Source organism: Polypterus senegalus, chromosome 7, assembly GCF_016835505.1.
Source record: "Polypterus senegalus isolate Bchr_013 chromosome 7, ASM1683550v1, whole genome shotgun sequence".
In the NCBI taxonomy this organism is placed as follows: Eukaryota; Metazoa; Chordata; class Cladistia; order Polypteriformes; family Polypteridae; genus Polypterus; species Polypterus senegalus.
In genome coordinates this window covers 111,340,920-111,359,875 of record NC_053160.1, presented here as the reverse complement: position 1 = coordinate 111,359,875, position 18,956 = coordinate 111,340,920, and the positions used below count along the sequence as shown (strand labels likewise).

The window sequence follows — 18,956 nt, the reverse complement described above, 5'->3', positions numbered from 1 at the left end:
ATTAGCCAAATGCTCAGTTTTGCCACAATTGACACACTATGTCCTTCCTTTTTTCTAACCAATAGGCCTTTTACAGATCCTACAGGTGTAAAGATGCATGCATTCCCATACATTCACTGGCCACATTATTTAGGGCATACCTGTTCAACTGCTTGTTAATGCAAATATCTAATCAGCCAATCAAATGGCAGCAACTCAATGCATTTAGGCACCTAGACATTGTAAAGGCGACCTGTTGAAGTTCAAACTGAGCATCTGAATGGGGAACATACTGTAGGTGATTTAAGTGACTTTGAACATGGCATGGAAGTTTGTGCCAGACAGGCTGGTATGAGTATTTCAGAAACTGCTGATCGACTAGTATTTTCACACACAACTTTCTCTAGGATTTACAGAGAATGGTCCAAAAAAGGGAAGATATCCAGTGAGTGGCAATTGTCTGGGTGAAAATGCCTTGTTGATACTTTAGGTCAGAAGAGAATGGCTAGACTGGTTTGAGCTGATAGAAAGGCAACAGTCATTCAAATAACCAATTGTTATAACCAAGGTATGCAGAAGAGCATCTCTGAACACACAACATGTCAGACCTTGATGCAGATGGGTTACAGCAGCAGAAGACCACACAAGGTGCCACTACTATCGGCTAAGAACAGGCAACAGAGGCTATAGTGCACACAGCAGACTAATATTGGACAATAGACTGCAAAAATGTTGCCTGGTCTGATGAGACTCGATTTCTGTTGTGACATTTGGATAGTAGGTTCAGGATTTGACATCAACAACATGAAAGCATGGATCCATCTTGCCTTGTATCAATGGTCCAGGATAGTGGTGGTAGTGTAATGGTGTGGGGGATATTTTCTTGGCACACTTTGGGCCCCTTAGTACCAAATGAGGACTGTTTAAATTCCACCGCTTACCTGAGTATTGTTGCTGACCATGTCCATCCTTTTATGACTGTGGTGTACCCATCTTCTGATGGCCTACATCCAGCAGGACATTGCACCACATCACAAAGCTCAAATCATCTCAAACTGGTTTTTTGAATAGAATTAGAATTAGAATTAGAACAATCTAGACGAGAACAGGCCATTCAGCCCAACAAAGCTCGCCAGTCCTATCCACTTGTTTACTCCAAGAAAACATCAAGTCGAGTTTTGAAAGTCCCTAACGTCTTACTGTCTACCACACTACTTGGTAGCTTATTCCAAGTGTCTATCGTTCTTTGTGTAAAGAAAAACTTCCTAATGTTTGTGTGAAATTTACCCTTAACAAGTTTCCAACTGTGTCCCCGTGTTCTTGATGAGCTCATTTTAAAATACAAGTCTCGATCCACTGTACTAATTCCCTTCATAATTTTAAACACTTCAATCATGTCACCTCTTAATCTTCTTTTGCTTAAACTGTAAAGGCTCAGCTCTTTTAATCTTTCCTCATAATTCAACCCCTGTAGATCTGGAATCAGCCTAGTCGCTCTTCTCTGGACCTTTTCTAGTGCTGCTATGTCCTTTTTGTAGCCTAGAGACCAAAACTGCACACAGTACTCAAGATGAGGCCTCACCACTGCATTATAAAGGTTGAGCATAACCTCCTTGGACTTGTACTCCACAGATCGTGCTATATAACCTAACATTCTGTTAGCCTTCTTAATGGCTTCTGAACACTGTTTGGAAGTTGATAGCTTGGAGTCCACTATGACTCCTAAATCCTTCTCATAAGGTGTACTCTCGATTTTCCGACCGCCCATTGTGTATTCAAACCTAATATTTTTACTTCCTATGTGTAATACTTTACATTTACTGACATTAAATTTCATCTGCCACAAATCTGCCCAAGCCTGTATGCTATCCAAGTCCTTCTGTAATGATATAACAGATTCCAAATTATCTGCTAATCCACCTATCTTGGTATCATCTGCAAACTTAACCAGCTTGTTACTTATATTCCTATCTAAATCATTTATATATATTAAAAATAGCAGCGGCCCTAGCACTGACCCCTGTGGAACACCACTCTTAACATCGGCCAGTTCTGATGAGGTTCCTCGCACCATCACCCTCTGCTTCCTGTGTCTGAGCCAATTCTGCACCCATCTAAAAACATCACCCTGAACTCCCACTTCTTTTAACTTGATGCCCAACCTCTCATGTGGCACCTTATCAAATGCTTTCTGAAAGTCCAGATAAATAATATCATAAGCTCCACTTTGATCGTATCCTTTTGTTGCCTCCTCATAGAATTCCAACATGTTAGTAAAACACGACCTCCCTCTTCTGAACCCATGCTGACTGTTCAGAATAACTCCTGTCCTTGTCATGTGTTGCTCAATCTTATCCTTAATAATTCCTTCCATTAATTTTCCTGTGATGCTTGTTAAGCTTACTGGCCTATAGTTGCTTGGATCTGCCCTGTCACCCTTTTTATATAATGGGATGATATTTGCCATTTTCCAGTCCTTTGGAATCTCTCCAGTGCACAGTGACTTCCTAAAAATATGTGTCAAGGGTTTATATATGTACTCACTAGCCTCCTTAAGAACACGAGGATAAATATTATCTGGGCCTGGTGATTTGTTTGATTTCATCTTATTTAATCTGAGCAGCACTTCTCCCTCTACAATTTCCAAATCCCTCAGTACCTCCTTAGTAGTTGCATTTACCTCTGGCAGGTTATCCACTTGCTCACTTGTAAACACCTCAGAAAAATGTAAGTTTAGGGCATCTGCTATTTCATTGTCTGTATCTTTTAATTCCCCTTTACTATTCCTGATGAACTTGACCTCCTCCTTAACTGTTCTTTTACTACTAAAATACTGAAAGAATCTCTTGGGGTCTTCTTTGCCTTATCTGCTATATTCCTCTCCAACTGTCTTTTAGCCTCTCTGATATCCTTCTTAATGGTTGCCCTCATTTTCTCATACGCGCTACGGTTCTCTTTGCAGTCATTAGCCTTATATGCCTTATACAGCAGTTTTTCCTTTGCAACTTCTTTTTTAAATCTTTATTAATCCATCGTGGAGTTTTTTTTAGTTTCCTATTACTTCCAAATTTAGGTATGTATCTACCCTGCATTACAAACATTTTTAAAGCTGTTCCACTGCTCCTCGACTGTCTCCACATTTAAAAGCTTATCCCAGTCTATCCTACTTAGACTTTGTCGCATCTGCTCAAAATTAGCCCTACTAAAGTTCAACTTAATAATTTTAGTCTTTGCATCTGTACTCTTACAAAATACTGAGAATTGTATTACATTATGGTCACTTGACCCTAGTGGTTCAATCACCTCTACACCCTCAATTCTATCCTGATTATTACAGAATACTAAATCCAGATAGGCTTCACCCCTTGTTGGTGCTTTAACATGCTGTGTTGAATATGTCAATGAGTTCACTGTATTCAAATGGCTTTCACAGTCACCAGGGGCCTCATGTATAAACGGTGTGTACACACAAAAATGTTGCGTATGAACGTTCCCTCGTTCAAATCACGATGTATAAAACCCAAACTTAGTGTAAAGTCATGCACCTTTCCACGGTAGCTCATACCCTGGTGTACGCAAGTTCTGCGCTCAGTATTGCAGACTGGCGGCATCCAGCGTCAAAGCAGTGCTACTGTTCCTGTATGGTTACCCTTTCTTTTTTAGATCCACATCCCTGACGTGGCTTTATAAATACACTGAAATTAACCGCATATTGTTTATTAGTTTAATGCATCTGATTGTAATTAACCTGTAACAATATAATGGTCCACAGAATGGTCAAACTATTCTAAATACAATAGCTGCTTTAGCGTTGTTACTGTCACTGTACCTTCTTCTTCTTTCAGCTGCTTCCATTAGGGGTTGCCACGGCAGATCATCTTTTTCCATATTACTTTCTACTACACCACTCAGAGTATTTATAGCGCTGTATCTGAGTAGGGAATCACAGCTGTACAGCAGCTGATTGGAAAGAGAATTATCGGTATACAGCATCAAGCACACGCTGCCTCAGCCATGCTGTCTATTGAACTGCTCTCATACGGCAAATGCTTCAGAGCCTTTCCTGTACTGACCGCGCGGTTCAAAACAGCTTCATCCCAAGAACTATAAACGCACTCAATCAGTCCATTAAGTGCTCCTTGTAGAACTGTTTGTACTTACAAGTACAATTACCTCACAGTTATAATATTGCACAACCTGAGAGCCACTTTATAAAGCACGTATTTACATATGCTTACGATATCATTTTTAAGATGAAATGCAGCAAAATATGTTTATTATATTATACAGATAAAACTTTAACTTAATTTAAATAATCTGTATTGTTAATAAATAAACATGTGAAGACACGGTGTCACAGCGCTAGCAAAGGAGCTGGCGCTCCATTCATGGATTGTTCCTGCCTCGTGCAGTATTCTTGCTGGGATTGGCGTGACACTGGATGGATAGAATAATTTAACATGTACTACGAAGATATTTCAATGTTCCTTAAAAGTTTTGAAGACTATGCATTCTAAACTTACAGATGGCTTAACGTCTATTACAGAGCTGATTGTGTGGCAATTGGGTATTTGGAGAAAGAAAATTAAGGACGGGAATTGGGGGTTAGTACGTTTAAAAGACAGTACTGCTGCAAGAAATTATTTCATCGAAGGTCGCGCATCTGTCGTGGCGAAAAATTCATCATCAGAAGGCTTTTTACCTAAAAATAAAGGCTATTAGGACTCGAGATAGACAGAAAGAGTTTTAAGACTTTATTGCAATAAATCAACAACACGGACTCAAGCCAATTCGGCTGAATGAGATTGAGCCCTGAACATTGCCATAATCAAAGTTTTTTTAACAATTTCTTATCATTTTAACCTTGTTCAATGAGCTCATTCTGCACCTGGCCATACTGTCTATTGTTTATTCCAGTTTCTGTTTTTCTTATTCTTGATTGGTTCTTCAACTGGGAAGATGTCCTCTATTCCATATTTGGTCTTTCATGGTGTCACTTCCTCCTCTAGCCTTTCATGCTATGCTGTATTGGTGGCCTAAAGCTAAACTTTTATTAAAAAGAAATATTGTATATGCTCTTCATTTAATCATTGCTTGGCATACTTGATTTGTCTTCATTTCTACACTACAGCTAATCTATACTAATAAAAGGCAAAGCCCTGACTGACTGACTGACTGACTGACTCATCACTAATTCTCCAACTTTCCGTGTAGGTAGAAGGCTGAAATTTGACAGGCTTATTCCTTACAGCTTACTTACAAAAGTTAAGCATGTTTCATTCAATTCTACACATAACGGTCGACAACGTCCGCCATGTTAGAAGGCTGAAATTTGGTACTTATTTCGGTGGTATGATGCCACTGTCGGCCACCATATTGAACTTTTCAACGGTCTTTGTTACTTATGGGCCCATCTTCAAGAAATTTGGTACTCGTGTTCACAACGCTAACTGAATCCTACTTATGTACATATATACAGTAATCCCTCCTCGATCGCGGGGGTTGCGTTCCAGAACCGCCCGCGATAGGTGAAAAACCAGCAAGTAGAAACCATATGTTTGTATGATTATTTTTATATATTTTAAGCCCTTTGAAACTCTCTCATACTGTTTATAAATATTCTCCGCACAGTTATACAGTAAACCCTTGTTTATCGCAGTTAATCCGCTCCAGACAGATAAATGAATTTCCACGAAGTAGGATTCTTTATTTATAAATCTAATATTTTCGCAGTTTGAGCATAGAAAACCTGTTTACGACCTTCTAAATACGTTTTTTAACATTATTAGAGCCCTCTAGACATGAAATAACACCCTTTAGTCAAAAGTTTAAACTGTGCTCCATGACAAGACAGAGATGACAGTTCTTTCTCACAATTAAAAGAATGCAAACATATCTTCCTCTTCAAAGTGCGCGTAAGGAACGGAGAATGTCAGAGAGAGAGTAAAGTAAACAATGAAAAATCAATAGGGCTGTTGCGCTTTTAAGTATGCAAGCACCGCGATAAAGCAGCGGCAATGAAGGGATCAATGCGAAGGTAGCCTTTCAGCATTTTTTACAGGAGCGTCCGTATCTTCTAGGCAAACAGCCTCTGTGCAAAAAGCCCCTCTGCTCACATCTCCTCCGTCAAGTGCAGAGAACGTCAGAGAGAGAGAGCGCGAGATTAAAGCAAACAATCAAAAAATCAATAAGTGTGCTTTTGGACGCACCTCGATAAAGCGGCATTTCTTAGAGGAGCGTCCGTATCCACTAGGCAAACAGCTTCTGTGCAAACAGCACCTCTGCTCACACCCCCCCGTCAGGCGCAGAGAATGTCAGAGAGGGTGAGATAGAGGCAGAGACAAGCAAACAATTGAGCACCGCGCAGGAGGCATATCTTATAGCATTGAGTTTTAGTTAATATGTAATACGTGCTCTGATTGGGTAGCTTCTAAGCCATCCGCCAAGAGCGTCCCTTGTATGAAATCAACTGGGCAAACAAACTGAGGAAGCATGTACCATAAATTAAAAGACCCATTGTCCGCAGAAATCCGCGAATCAGCGAAAAATCCGCAATACACATTTACATATGCTTACATATAAAATCCGCGATAGAGCAAAACCGCGAAAGTCAAAACGCGATACAGCAAGGGATCACTGTACGTCTATAGCCTGCAGCTCGGTCACCGTGTGAGGTGGCATTGGGTCCCCCATCCCAACGCCTCACACGTTGTTGGCTGCCTGCCTATATAAGGCCGTCCGTCGCTCCAGTCTCTACATTCCCTTCCTTGCTTCGCCACGGGATTCACATCTCCCTGCTGATAACTACAGCCTTTTTATTTAATCCACGGCTTCTCCGCTATTTTATTGTTCATTTATTACGATTATAGTTATTGTGTAGGTATTTTAGACTTACTTTACATTGTTCAGGTACCCATTTCCTTTATCATTCCGACCGTACCCCCATTAACATGTCTATCGAGGTGATCACCATCGATCAAAGAACTGTCACTTATCAGTGGTTTCCATGCCCGGAGATGGCACCTACCTTTTCCATTCTCTTTGTTACATAGTGCACGGCCATATCAGGCTCGCTCTTGATATCCAGAGGAACATTGTGTCTTATGTATTGAATGACTGGGACAGGTTCAAGGTGTGGACTGATGACGGTACAAGAGATAAACATACTACACAGGAGCACTAGAAGAGTGAAATGCTTAAGCCCTTCACCTATGCATCTGCATGTGAGTTGATGGCTGCCGCTGAATTGTTCGGTTGTCGCTTTCAAGCGTACCAAATTGGCCAAATATTTTACACCTTTTGACAACCGCCAATGCCTCTTAAACATCTTAGATTGACAGATGACGATTTCAGTAGTGGACACTTTGATGTTTATAAATGTTTAAACTCTCAAAAGCTGGATGTGAAGTTATCGATGAAACCGGTTGTATACTTACAACGCTTGACAGATGCTGAATGTCTCTTCAACACAAGTCCTACAAATACTGTCGTAATTGAAACAAACCATGAAACTCAAACCTATTATGACAGCAGCAATCCAAGCTGTGAGATTTGAAACAAGACTGTACGTTGCATGCTCAAGAGTAAGCTCAGCGCTCAACTTGGTCATATTACAACCGGAGGGCCAAACTCACAATGTGGTATACAAAGAGATCCTTAACAAATAATTATTGGTATATTTTCCCTCAGTTTAAAAAGGTTTCATTTTCTTCTTAATAAACATTTTAAGGCAGTACTTTCGCCGCCTGCGAAGCGCGGGTATTTTGCTAGTTTCTAATATATTCTTCTAATACTTTTGCTAAAGCCTGAATATACTATTTTCTCTTCATGCATTACATCAGTGTGACCTTGCTTGCAGCAAAAGCCTTTTGTTGCCTTTCTGCTGATTCATCAATCCAGCTGGTTTCGATATGTGCCTTCCAGAGCCATCTTCTCTGTGTTATCGCTTCCTAGCTTCCTAGCCTTAAATCACAGGTGTTCTCAAACTCTTATCCTGTTCTAAACTGGTTTCTGTGCGTCAATTTACTGTTCTTTTCTTACTCTGGGAATTTTACTGTAAGCTTAAAAATTAATGCAATATAACTGATTTTTTAGTTAACTATTTGCTTGACCTATCTTATTTGCTTAACATTCTAATTTATGCTTAATCTAATGTTTTAGAAGCTTTTAATTACTTTTTATGGCTCTTTATGTTAATTTGCTATTCTCTATGCTAATATAAACATTTTTCCTTCTACATTCCTCCCTTTTGAGGCTTAATCAAGCCTCAACATCTAACCTGATTCCAAAAGAAAGGTAGGGGATGTTGGTTCAATTCTTCTTTGGAGCCCAATACGGACCCCTCACAGTTCTTCTTAATCTTCAACACCCATGCCCCGCCTCTGGTGGCACAGGAGCCAAACATCTCCTACATCAATCAACTAAGAGGAGTAAAAGACTTCCTGTTCCTGGCCCTACCGTAATAGTCAGAAATGTGCATAATTAATCACAGTGCAGATAATATTGACTAACGAGAGAATATAACATAATCCATGATGGTTACAAAATAATACATAAGGCTTAAAATAATAAAACAATTGTCCATAATAAGGGCTTTTTCTTCGCTTGGAGATATATATTTCCAGTGAAGTACTCATTTTTTCTTCAACCCAGGTACTTTGCGCACCGTAGAGGGTCACCTCCCTGGGGAGCAGTTACTAGCACTTCACCCAAGGAGTTTCTTCTGTTTTAGTATTTCATTATCCACATTTTCATCAAAAAGAGAATCAAAATCTGTAATTGAAGATGTCCACGGTTCAAGAAATTGGATGCACACGTTTGACAGCAAATCTAGTAATAACTAATTATAAAACTGGTAATAAGCAACAAAATACCATTAAGAGAGTAATTTCTGCTTCACTAACATGAACCCCCATGATTCCCAGGTTCAAATAAAGCTAATACTGAGTATATTGGTTTCACCTTTTCTGTTTCTAAAATTAATTTACACTAAACACATAATGTATGTCCCAATTCCTAAATATGTTGAAATAACTATTTAATATACCTAGTTCTTTGTGTTCATCTACAATCAGACCTATTAATAATATTGTTGGTCATGATACAGATGGCATAAAAATCTATCTTAAATAACTCAAAAGTTCTCCGTTTTATATTGCCACTGATTTGCACAATGACAATCAGAGATAAAGTCCTTATACACCTCACCATGCTCTCATCCTAACAAACTCATTCATAAAATTGCCCAAATGTACACCCAGCTGTGGTCTCAATCTTGAGCCACCTTTACCACATTAATGCAGCTATTTTGTGGACAGTAAGTGTCAATCCTCCCTTCGGAAGATGTCAGCACTACTTTCCAAAATGCAAATCACTGGGTCATATCCAAGGTCACATTCATTTCAATTTCAATTTCAAGGGTTATACCCAAGCTTCTCATTAAGGATTTTAAATCTTCAGAGATGTTCAGACTTCATCTGGGCTTTTAAATTTACAGACACTCCATCACCTATGGGCCAAATTATTACTTCATTTCACTAAAATACATATAACTTAACAAGCCATAATGTGAATCATTTGACCTGTATCACCATCAACATGCTAGCCTAAACTGTATCATCCTATTCTAAAGGTTATGAATGTTCTGACCTATAGTAAGTGTCCCCTATTCCCAAAATACAAGTTATGTGTCATCCCATAGGCTTACTATTATTCTTTTCAATTAAATAAATGTACCTAAATGTTAAGCTCTACAATATTTGTTATAATATTACAATCAATAACCTAGAATATCTAAACTGGACTGACCCTAACGAGTAATGGTGGAGTGCCCCTGAAATGACAGTCAGTTAACAATCTCTCTCTCTCTAATAGATCTCTTATGTTATATTAGACTTGATTCTGATTAACTTTACAGATTACATAAATCATTGGTCCTTAAAGGTAACGTATTATCTCATACTAAATATCAGAAGGCATATCAAAACACTTATCTAAAAATATCTATTCTTAACCACTTTAAATTCATAATAATCATGTAATATTCCCATTAATGCAAACATTCATTTAACACATTATTTAGGAGTCCCTATATTCTGCTTTACTTGCAAATAATTAGCTTTCCCTTCTATACCTTTCATAACTTTATGGTTCAAATACTTTTAATTAAAAGATGTTGCTAGTTGTCAAACAAGTGGACAGTCAAAGTAGGCTCCTGCAAAGAACATTGAGCTCTGCAGAGTAAAAGTGTGACAGATTTTCTTCTCTGATAAGGATTAAGGCAGGTATTGGGGTCCAATATCCCAGGTAGAAAGGACCACATCTAGAAGTCTTGGACCAAAGCAGGCAGATGCCATGTATGATTCTGAATCCATGACGATCTTTTGGGCTCAAACATCACCAGCACAGTTGAGCTCTTGGCAGCAGGTATCCATGATGCCTGGAACTGGAATCGAAGTGCGTTGTCCAGTAGTCAGTTGATCGATGGCCTGATTCACACCTTGATTCCATCTCCGGTATGGCTGGGTTCTCCTTGGAGTCGGATGATTAGTTTATCTGCAGACCTTTGTCACAGCCCAGTCTCTGGTTCAACTTTAAATGCAGTCATCTACGATGCACTAGGAAAAAACAGCTTTCACCTGCAGATGTAAAGACGTAAAAATGCTCATTTAAATAGTAAGCATGTTAATTCTTCATTGGTAGCTACTTTTGGATCCAAAAAATAATACGTCATAAGATGTCAGATCTGTTTCATTGGGGGTACCCCTATTAAAAATATTGCTAGCAGTAAAACAAACGGTCATGTCAATCCAGTCTGAGCTTGTCTAAGTCAATTCGTCTTTAAACAAAGTAAAATTTAAAATTGATAAGCACAAAGTTTGAGCCTTCCTTTCTAGCTGTTTCCAATTTGGCTGCGGTTGCAATTTCTACTCATTTGAAAAAATGTCCCAAGTCATTATAAAATAAAGTCATCAGTGATGTTTCCTAAGATCATCGGGTGTTTCGGGTCTCACAACATCAGACACCCTCTCTCAGGTGACCCAGCTGGGGTTGATCACGCCCCAACTTGTGTCCCAGCAGCACTGGCCCACTTTGCGGACCTCTTGATCCAAATCCACCTCGAGGCTCTTTCTGCGGCTTCTGTGATGGACTTAATGGCTCTCCTCTTTGCCGCTCCTGTGATTCCAAGCCTGGCAAAGATCTTACACAGGGTTCGAGCGGCAAAGCCTCTGCACCCTACTTCTGTAGGCTCACAGCAAGCCTTCCAGCCCTTCCTTCGGCAGTCCTCAATGAACTCCTGGTACTTGAGCCGCTTACGCTCATTTGCCTCTTCCATGCGGTCCTCCCATGGGACTGACAGTTCCAACAAAAGGATTTGCTTGGACGATGCAGATGTTAAAACTATATCGGGTCTCAATGAGGTTGATGTTACAAATTCCGGGAACTTGAGCTGCCTACCCAGGTCAACCCGCAGCTCCCAGTCTGCTGAAGATGAAACGAGGCTAATTGATTTTTGCTTTGCTTGCGCCTGCTCACCAGCCCTTATGAAGGCAATTCTTCTCTGGCTTTCAACATATTTATTGTTGGCCACTGCCTGTGAAATGGTCTCTGCTATCCACTTTAGGACCTGATCGTGTCGCAAACGGTATCGGCCCTCTCCAAGGGCAGATGGACAGCTACTCAGAATATGCTCCAGAGACCCTCGTCGAGGACAGAGTGGACACGTTGGAACTTCACTCTTGCCCCAAACATGCAAGTTCGTTGGGCTGGGGAGCACGTCGTACACAGCTTGGACCAGGAACTTAATACGCTGTGGCTCTGCCTTCCAGATGTCATTCCAGGTGATCTTCCTCTCCAGCGCTCCTTCCCACCTCGTCCATGCCCCTTGCTGCTGCATGCTGACTGCCCTGCTGGTCCTCACCTCCTCAACACCTGCTCGGACTTCCTCTAGGACCAATTCTCGTCTCACCTTGCCCTGAGCCTTGTTGTACTGTGGCTTTGGGATTGCTCCCAAACCTGCTCGCCCCGTTGCCACTGTACCCACAAGTGCCTTGTATCTCAGCCGAGACTCTGCCAACTCCAGTCCCTCTTATGCTCTCCACTTCCTTCCTGTTCGAACTTCAATACCTGCTGCTGTTACTCTAGAATCTCCAGAGCCTTGATAGACTAGGGCCTCTCTTATACGAGAAACCCTGAACTCCTCCTCCAGACTGCTGAAAGGAAGCTGAAGCTTATTACTCCTGCCATATAGTGCTACACTCATTAGACTGTGAGGCAGGCCAAGCCATTTTCGGAGATGACAGCTGATCTTCCTCTCCAGGGCCTCTACTGTAGACATCGACACTTCATACACCAACAGCGGCCAAACAATCCATGGCAAAATGCCATGCTGGTATATCCATGCCTCAAATCTGCCAGGTAAACCTGACTTATCTACTGCCGACAACCAAGCTTCCAGCTTTTTGATCGTTGTCTGTATTGACGCAGTATCTCTGAGGCTACAGTCAAAAACCTTACCTAAGCTAGTGACTGGTTTCTCATTAATTGATGGTATTGTTATGCCATCCACTGAGAAGCGAAACTTGTCCACCACTTTCCCTCTCTTCAGTACCATAGACCTGGATTTTGTTGGCTTGAAGCTCATCCTCGCCCAAGAAATGAGCTTAACCAGGCCCTGGAGAATCCACCTGCACCCAGGCACTGAGGTAGTGGTGACTGTCAAGTCATCCATAAAGGCTCTGATCGAGGGCTGCCGGATCCCAGACTTGGACAGGGGGCCTCTGCACTCCGTTCCAGCTGCCTTGACCAACATATTCATCGCGAGAGCAAAAAGGATCACAGAAATTGTACAGCCAGTAATTATCCCTTTCTCGAGTCGATGCCAGTTTGATGTAATGCTCCCTGAAGTAACTCTCAGCCTGAAATTACTGTAATAATCCAGAATGAGACCCTTGATCTTACAGGGTACATGGTGCCGATCTAGAGTCGTCTCAACCAGCTTGTGAGGGATTGACACATATGCATTGGCAAGATCCAGCCAAAGCACAGCTAAATCTCCATTTCCCTCACGTGCTTCCCTTATGAATTGTGTGACGACTCCAGTATGTTCCAGGCACCCTGCCACTCCAGGAATGCCGCCCTTTTGTACCGATGTGTCAATATAACCATTCTGCAGTAGGAAGTCTGTCATCCTTCTAGCTAAAATGCTAAAGAAGATTTTGCCCTCCACACTGAGAAGTACTTGACTGGGACCTGGAGCAGAACTCGCTCTGGCTGCTGGTACCACCTCTTGAACTTCATTCCAGGTGGGTTCTAAAGTGTTGAACTCAACTAGTGGTGCTGGTACCTTCAAGAGGGCTGTCTGTGGCCCTAACTCTTGCTCTCTGTCTGGATCACTAAAGGTGTTATACAGGAAGTGATCTACCTCTTCCTTAGGGCAATCCAAACGTCCACTACGCTTCTCTCCCAGCAGTCTTTTTGTAAAGCCAAAGGGTCAGCTACAAATGAGGTTCGCTTCCTGGCTCTTTCAACTCTCCGCCTCCTATGCCATTCTGCTCTACGCATCATCATGAGCTTCTTTCTAATAATCTGCCGAAGCTCGCTGAGAGTTGGCTTCTCCTCCTCAGCTGCTTTCCTGAACTGCTTCGTCAGAATCCGCAGCTCTTTCCGGAGTTGATGGATCTTATCTGACCTGCGGTTCCTGGTATAGGTATGTTTACTCAACTTAGGCCCTTCTACGCCGAACCTCTCAGTCGCGAAACTTGTGATGATTGTAGTCAGATTAAGAAGTCGTCCTTCCACATCACCCTTTGCTGTTACACTGATGATTCTAGATGTATCCTCATCAAACTGGTGCCACAGCTTGTGCTGCTTTGCTGGAGGCCACTTGATATGTAGGAGTACTCTGCCTAGACCTGGAGTGTTTGGCACTTGGAGGTTCTGGGCTCTGTGGGGTTTCTCCGGACCGGGCTCCTCCTGCGTCTCACCAGGCTATAATAAATCATTACAAAAAATTGGTCCCAATAATATTGGCATGATATTCGAAGTATCTACACTTGTTCTATAATAATTGAAAAATAGCTTCAAAAATTAAAAAATGGTTTCAAAAGTTAAAGAAAATTAAACTTTTACTAAACATTCACCAATACTTATCATACCAACCCTTCCCCCCCTTATTGACACTTGTGTCGATATTGCTGTTATTATTTTACAATTAGAGGAGATGTGGAGCAAGAGGGTATCCGGAATTGATCCCAATAATATAATAATAAAAACCAAATTTTACAGCTCCCTTACAGGGAAGACAAATACATCCATGGATAGAGAACAAACAGAAGCAAAGAGAAAGTTTAGTATTTATTAGTTAAAGAGCCATGCTCCATAGAGGTTGGTTTAAAAAATGCAAGAAGACTTCAGTCAATTATAAGAAATTTGTCATAGTGTTCATTGTACCCCTTCCCCTAAATGATTGTCAATGTATACCAGCAACCTCCAGAGAACATGTCATAGTTAGCATAGGAAGCAGAGTCAAGAAAGAAATCCACAATCTGGATGGGTAAATTCTTAATTATTCTTCCTTTTTGACATTAAATATAATAAAAAAAACAATTAGTCTCCACATTTCCTCTCCCATGTATCTAATTATAAAGCACTGTTCAAATGTGCAAAGTCCTAAGAACATTTTTCTTTTTACACAAGGTGTTCATTTTTGAGTATATTTGGATCATACAGTATCTAAGATTAGCAAGGTCAGTGAAGTAAAATATTTTATCCCTTCCCAGTCAAAGTCCTTTAAATTATTTCAAAGGTTATTTAACAGCAAAAATAATATTGGACTCCATCTCTAACCCCTTATAACTTGTTATCTAAAAGCTTAAAATGTCTATACAAGTATCCCAAGTATTTCTTTCTTTCTTTTATTAATAATTATTTAATTAAAATACCACATACATTTGGATCTTAGTTTTTTAGAATCTTAATAAAATGTCTTATTTAATATTTCATTAATGCATCAAAAAATAGAAAAGTGAACCTTCTATTAGCTTTGTTGTGATACCAGTATTCCACTATATTTCATGCAAAAATGTCAATATTACACACAAAGGAAATGGAGAAAGAAATCAATATATCAGAATGCCCTATAATGCAAAATGTGCCTTTATTTATTTATTATGATGCCCTCTTTAAGATTAGCACGTTCCCACCAATTTTTAGAATGAAGAACCTACTTCTTTGTCAGGTAAATTTTCCCAGAATTTAGAACTAAGGAAGTACTTTAAATCTTTCAGTTACATATTTTAATATTTCAGTTACATACACTGATTTCTTTTCCCCATAACTTTTCTTCTGTCAAAGACAGTTGATCTCACACATTCTTTCATTATGATCTTTCAGATGTTTGTTACATGTTTTTCAGAATGTTGACTCCAAAGAGCACAGTCTGTTTTTCTCTTAGTTAACCTCCCTTTCCCCTCTTTTTTATAGCATATCTTAGTATGGAACACAACCTGGACTGGAAGCCATTGTTTTTCTTCAGCTTCATTGCTATTTTAAAGAATGTCTCCTTCAATTGAAATTTACTCTTTTTAATTAAAATCTTCCTTACATCAGAGTCTGGCCAGTATTCAAATGAAAGGGGTGCTTGTACAATATTGTGCCTAATCTGGAGACTTTTTTTTTTTTTTTAACACCACCTGTTCATATCTTTTTTTGAATTTAGAATTAAGAGCTCTTTTAATTTCAACATTTACATTCACATTCTCACACACATTAATGTCAATTATTTCATCCTTGCAAACAACAACACATATTTTTACACATACTCTCAAACACACTGAAACTTATTTAACATGCACACATAGGGATCACTTTAATACACTATATAACATACATAAATTCACCCAAACCATTGTTTTAACACATTCAACCTTATCCCAGTTTTATTACTTATTATTTATTATTACACACTATATTTAGAAACAATGCAGCAAAGGAATCAGAAAGAAAAAATGAACTCTGAAGAAGAGGAAGTTCCACTTTCACTTAACATTACCAATCAGGACAAACAAACATAAAACAGCCTCTCGATGACGTTAGCTGGTGTTAACCCCAGAAAACATAACACAATCCTACTCAGCTCTAAACGGCGCTGGTTTCTAGATCAAGGAGACTCTATTGGCGAAATGACTTAGCGACACTGAGGAATTGCTTCCGTGGCGATCCATTCCTGTGACAATAAGGGCAATTCCAACTACCGAGAAATCACGCGGTTCGATACCACAGCAAGACGGCACTCCCCAGAAAAACAGCTAAACTGTCATTGAGAATATAATATTAACTCAAAACAAATAACATGTAAGCTTCAACACAAAATCACATATAAGCTTGAATCTTAGCATAAGTGCTAACCACTGCACCACCACACACTCCACTGTAATAATCCCCATAATGCACAATTTCACATACACACATCACAAGAGAAAGAAAAGGACAGAAGAAGTTGAAAGAACTTGTTTCCCCTTATATGTTATAGTTATCAAAAGTGCATTTTTCCTTAAGACTTGATCAGGGTCAGAAGGAAAGATGCCTCGCATATTTTATAAACATTTGTTTAATTAAAAGTGGATGCGTTTTTCATTTTATCAACTGTTACACATATTCAAATTTATTTTAACCCATATTAACTCATGAGGTCTGTAAATTTAGATACAAAATTTATTTTAACCCATTTTTAGTCACGAGCTCTGGAAATTTAGATGCACAAGGCAGTTTCAGCAAATCATAATTAAACAACATTACCCAGAGGTCTCCATGTTTCGCTTTCTTACTCCCAAACACACACATACACACCCACAGAACAAACAACGCGCACGCTCACACACATATTTATACACACATACAGACACACAGAGAACAATTAATGCTCGTGCACACACATAATGTACACGCGCACACATATTGAATAAGTTCAGCACAGACATATTCACATACACAGACATTAGCGAGCGCCAGGTACCTTTGAAGTTAAAAAACTGCACATTTCTTTTTAGCGCATGTTATTCTTTTCCCCACTAATATATGTACAGATATATATATATACATATTTACACACATAAATCTATATACTCACATTTTTCTATCGCTCAATTTTTCTTTTTGGTGCTTTCCACCTATATTTTTCTGAAGGCTGCTTTACTTATCAGACTGTAAATACGGCTTGAATTGTTTTTACAGTTTTTCTCAAATGCTAAAACACATTTCACTAATGTTTCCTCTATGTTCCCCAATATCTAAACACAACACCCTTTTCTAAAGCTACATAAACACAACCACACCTCACTTCAAAACTCAAACTTTCACACCAAGAGAGCAGCTCGAAGCTTTCAAAAATGTAAACACTATACACATCATTACACACTACAGCAAAACAATTGAAAACACAATGCTCAATTTGTGAGAAGGTTCTTTGTTTCATAACTGCCAATGCATATTTTTGAAACTTTACAGTAACGGATCTTCTTAGATCTCTGCAGAGGATTAGGCATTTAGATTTGTGAGTTTCTTATGAAGAGTATAAATCTATAGAAAATTCTGCATGTACACTACTGTAACACAACTCAATGCAAAAACAGAATCTATTGCACACAACAGTACTCTTGAAAACATGATCAGGGTGTGAAGTTTTTTATTTACTTTATTCACACCACACACACACCACAATCACTGTGCGGCATCATGTCGCTGAGCTGCATCGAGCCACATCACCTCATCCACATCGCAGGCTATATTGTCTCTTGCCAGGCACCGCGGGAAAAACGCCCTGGAATGGCGAATCCATCCTTGGAAGGCCTCCACTGGGATGTCAACACAGGCCAGCTCCATTGCCCTTAGGAGGTTCTCTCTAGTGTATGGTTGTCTGTCATAAACCTTCCATCTCCACGATGAGAAGAACTATATAGGGTTCAGGAAAGGGGAGTAGGGTGGCAGACAGACGTTTAAAAAGTGGTTACTGTTGGTGGTGAACCACTCTCTGATTTGGTTTGTTCTGTGGAAGCGGACATTGTCCCAAATGATCACATAAATGTGATGTGCAGGCCCAGGATTGTGTTTTTGGCGGTCCAGGAGGATGTCTTTTAGCTCCTCTAGGAAGGTGAGGAGGACAGCATGCCGGTGGACAAGCCCCTCTGAACCCATGGCTGCACAAAGAGTAATATTACCCCCCAGGAACCTCAGTGATGGCTCTTTGGCCAATGATGTTACGGCCTCTTTGCCTTCGTTTGTGCAGGTTGAAGCCAGCCTCATCCAGGAAGAGGTACTCATGAGGTCTGGCCATCGCATCCAACTGTATTATCCTCTGTGAAAATGTGAAAGTGCACAGGTGTTCAAAACAACAGTCAATCAGGTAGCACAGTATTGTCCAGAAGTAATGTAGGCCACTGAGCAACACAGTATGTCCACTAACTGTACTGTGAACATGGATGTATACTTACTTGCACATACTTGTAACGTAGGTCTTTGTGTTGCACAGAGTTGCGCTCAAAGGGAACCCTATAGACCTGTTTCATCCGCATCTTTTGGCGCTGGAGAACTCGGTCTATTGTGGCCAAGCTGACATCAATGCTCTCAAAGTTGACATTATCGGCAATGACTTTGTCTCTGATCTCCCGGAGTCTGATGAGGTTGTTCTCACGAACCATATGGCAACCCTCCCACCTCTATGTGGCATTCTTTCAACTCTAAAGAAAGAAACATGTGTTGTCAATTGACATGTTGTACAATAACAACTGATTTGAAACCAATAGGCTACTTTCACAGGCTTGTAAAACTGTATTGTGACAAATAAAACAATAGAGTACAATACCTGTTGTGTTGTCTGAATGCCCTGATAATGGTGGCCACGGTGAACCTACTCAGGTTTGGATGGACTCTTAGTCCTGCTTCAGCCATTGTCATGCCATGGACAATGACATGGTCAATGA

General features: G+C 40.1%; 1 protein-coding gene across 1 annotated transcript; it reads right to left on the bottom strand.

The window, feature by feature from the left end:
• Window positions 1-10,985: 10,985 nt before the first annotated feature.
• On the bottom strand, window positions 10,986-18,674 carry LOC120532057. Its single transcript, XM_039757966.1, is given in 4 exon segments — window positions 10,986-13,473; window positions 13,476-13,968; window positions 18,206-18,331; window positions 18,468-18,674. Coding segments are annotated over 4 exon segments (3,267 nt in total). The 3' UTR covers window positions 10,986-11,032.
• Between the last annotated feature and the right edge of the window lie 282 nt (window positions 18,675-18,956).